The sequence below is a fragment of the Echinops telfairi genome, unplaced genomic scaffold (genome assembly GCF_000313985.2).
Source record: "Echinops telfairi isolate 266 unplaced genomic scaffold, ASM31398v2 ScPeMD7_1;HRSCAF=3_1, whole genome shotgun sequence".
Lineage (NCBI taxonomy): Eukaryota > Metazoa > Chordata > Mammalia > Afrosoricida > Tenrecidae > Echinops > Echinops telfairi.
The window spans coordinates 635,243-637,229 of NW_022103897.1; the positions used below are offsets into that span (position 1 = coordinate 635,243).

Sequence of the window (1,987 nt, forward strand, 5' to 3'; positions counted from 1 at the left end):
AATGATGTACAAATGCGCTTTACACAATTGATGTGTGTATGGATTGGGATAACAGTTGTATGAGCCCCTAATAAAATGTTTTAAAAATAAATAAATAAAAAATAAAGACAAATAAAGGTGTTGGGGTGGGGGGGTGGTGAGGTAGCTGTGTGTATACTGATAAGGAATGTGCTGCAAGAGATAACATTAAAATCAAGGGCTAACCACTCTACCTAATTCGACCTCTGTGAGATAGTAATAATGAAAAAAAACAACAACATTGATAGATGCCTCTCTGATAAGAAACTTTAAGAACTTGCCTTCCTTGGGCAGATAAACCCACAAGGGATTTATACTCTGGGTACTTAAATGGCTTGTGCTTATCTACTAACTTAAATGTTAGTGGTTCACAGCCACCCAGCAGCCCCATGGAAGAAAGACCTAGAAATCTGCTTCTGTCATCATTGCAGCCAGGAGTGACTTGATGGCAACGCATTTAACTGTCCGTCCATCCATCCACCCATCCATCTCAGAATTGACATGAGGACAACACTTTCATTTATTTTTAACTTGCTTACGTTTCCACTCTCAACTGCTTGCATCAGAGCAAAGATACCACCTTGAACATGTCAATTTGGGGCCACAGTTGAGAACCAGGGAGATAGTAGCATATTAGAGGCACCACTATATGATTGTTTTCCCATGTGAAGTGGGAAGCCTGAGAAATTACAAAGGGTCCTGAACACGGGGAACCAGAAGATGCTGGCTCACCTGCAGATTCCATGTCTGTTTCACATATTCCCTAATGAGGTTTTCTTTCAAGTCTTCAAAGGGTCCAGTCTTGGGCTGCACCCCGGGTGGCCGGTTGAAAGGCTTCTTGAGGAGGCAGATGAGCCCATCAGACTCCCTGGAGTGATAGTGGCAGAGCTCGGCAGGGCTGCTGTGGGTCCTGCCGCCGGCAATGGCGTAGGTCCCGTTCAACTCACGCTCGATAGTGTAGTGGTGGGCCTTCCTGCCATAGGCCACAGACAGGGCAAAACCTCCCAGGTAATTGCGGCTCTGGCGCAGCAGATAGAGCCCATCACTCATGCCCCCCTGGACCAGGTAATCTTCTGCCTCCTCTCGGGTGATGTTGCCGAAAAAGAAAAGCAGGTGGTTAGCCGTGTCAGACATGCCACTGGCCATTGCTGCCTTCTTCCCTCACAGCCTAGAGAAGGCAGACACAGAGGTAGCCACCTGGGAAAGAAACAAAGACAGGACACCAGTTAAGAAACAGGTACATTTCTTCAGTTAACCCGAACCCTTTTTGGCCAGCATAGGACCTCTCCCTCTTTGGACTTCAGTGTAATGCCCCAAAATGCTGCTGCCTTTCGTACTTACTTAAGGATTAAAATTTCCCAATGTATCATCCTCACAATATGTAATTTCAAGAGTAAAGTATGCAAGTGATAAAACTGACTTTTGCTTATGCGTGTCAGGGTGCGACGAATTCAGAGAGTCACATTAAAAAGAGAAGTATGGTTGCACACGGACCTCTCCAGAAGTGAGCCTGACAATCAGCAGACGGCTGTGGCCGGTAGGAGTTTAAAAGAGTGGCTTCCCTTGAAGTGTGGACAATTATAAGTAAAACTAACGGCTCATCTGAGTTTTCAGATTTATGACTAAAAAATATCACTAAATAAAATTTTTCACCAGAAAGACAAGATTCTACTTTGCCTTATCACATAGTAGACGGACTATGTGACAGGAGTTGATGTGATAGCCCCACTTATACGCAAAGTAAAATGTAGTGACTGTGGTCACAAGCCCTCTCATCTCTGGCTGTGGGTGACAAGAGCAAACGGCCGATGCCTTGAGGCATGAGAAGTGACATCTTCGAGAGGTCCCATAGACCTCAAGGTAACCGCTGTTTGCTTCCCTCTCTTATGGGTTGAGTTGGGTCTCTCAAGAAGATATGGTCAAGTCCGAACCCCGCCCACTGCAGAACCTGTGACTATGACCTTGTTTG

The 1,987-nt window shown here is 45.6% G+C and overlaps 1 protein-coding gene across 1 annotated transcript in view; it reads right to left on the reverse strand.

The window, feature by feature from the left end:
• SYK (spleen associated tyrosine kinase) overlaps positions 1-1,173 on the reverse strand; it is a 76,403-nt gene extending 75,230 nt beyond the window's left edge. Inside the window, exon 1 of the mRNA XM_004713904.4 lies at positions 751-1,173. Coding sequence (XP_004713961.2) covers positions 751-1,164 — 414 coding nt within the window. The 5' untranslated portion in view covers positions 1,165-1,173. The remainder of the gene's footprint in view (positions 1-750) is intronic.
• Between the last annotated feature and the right edge of the window lie 814 nt (positions 1,174-1,987).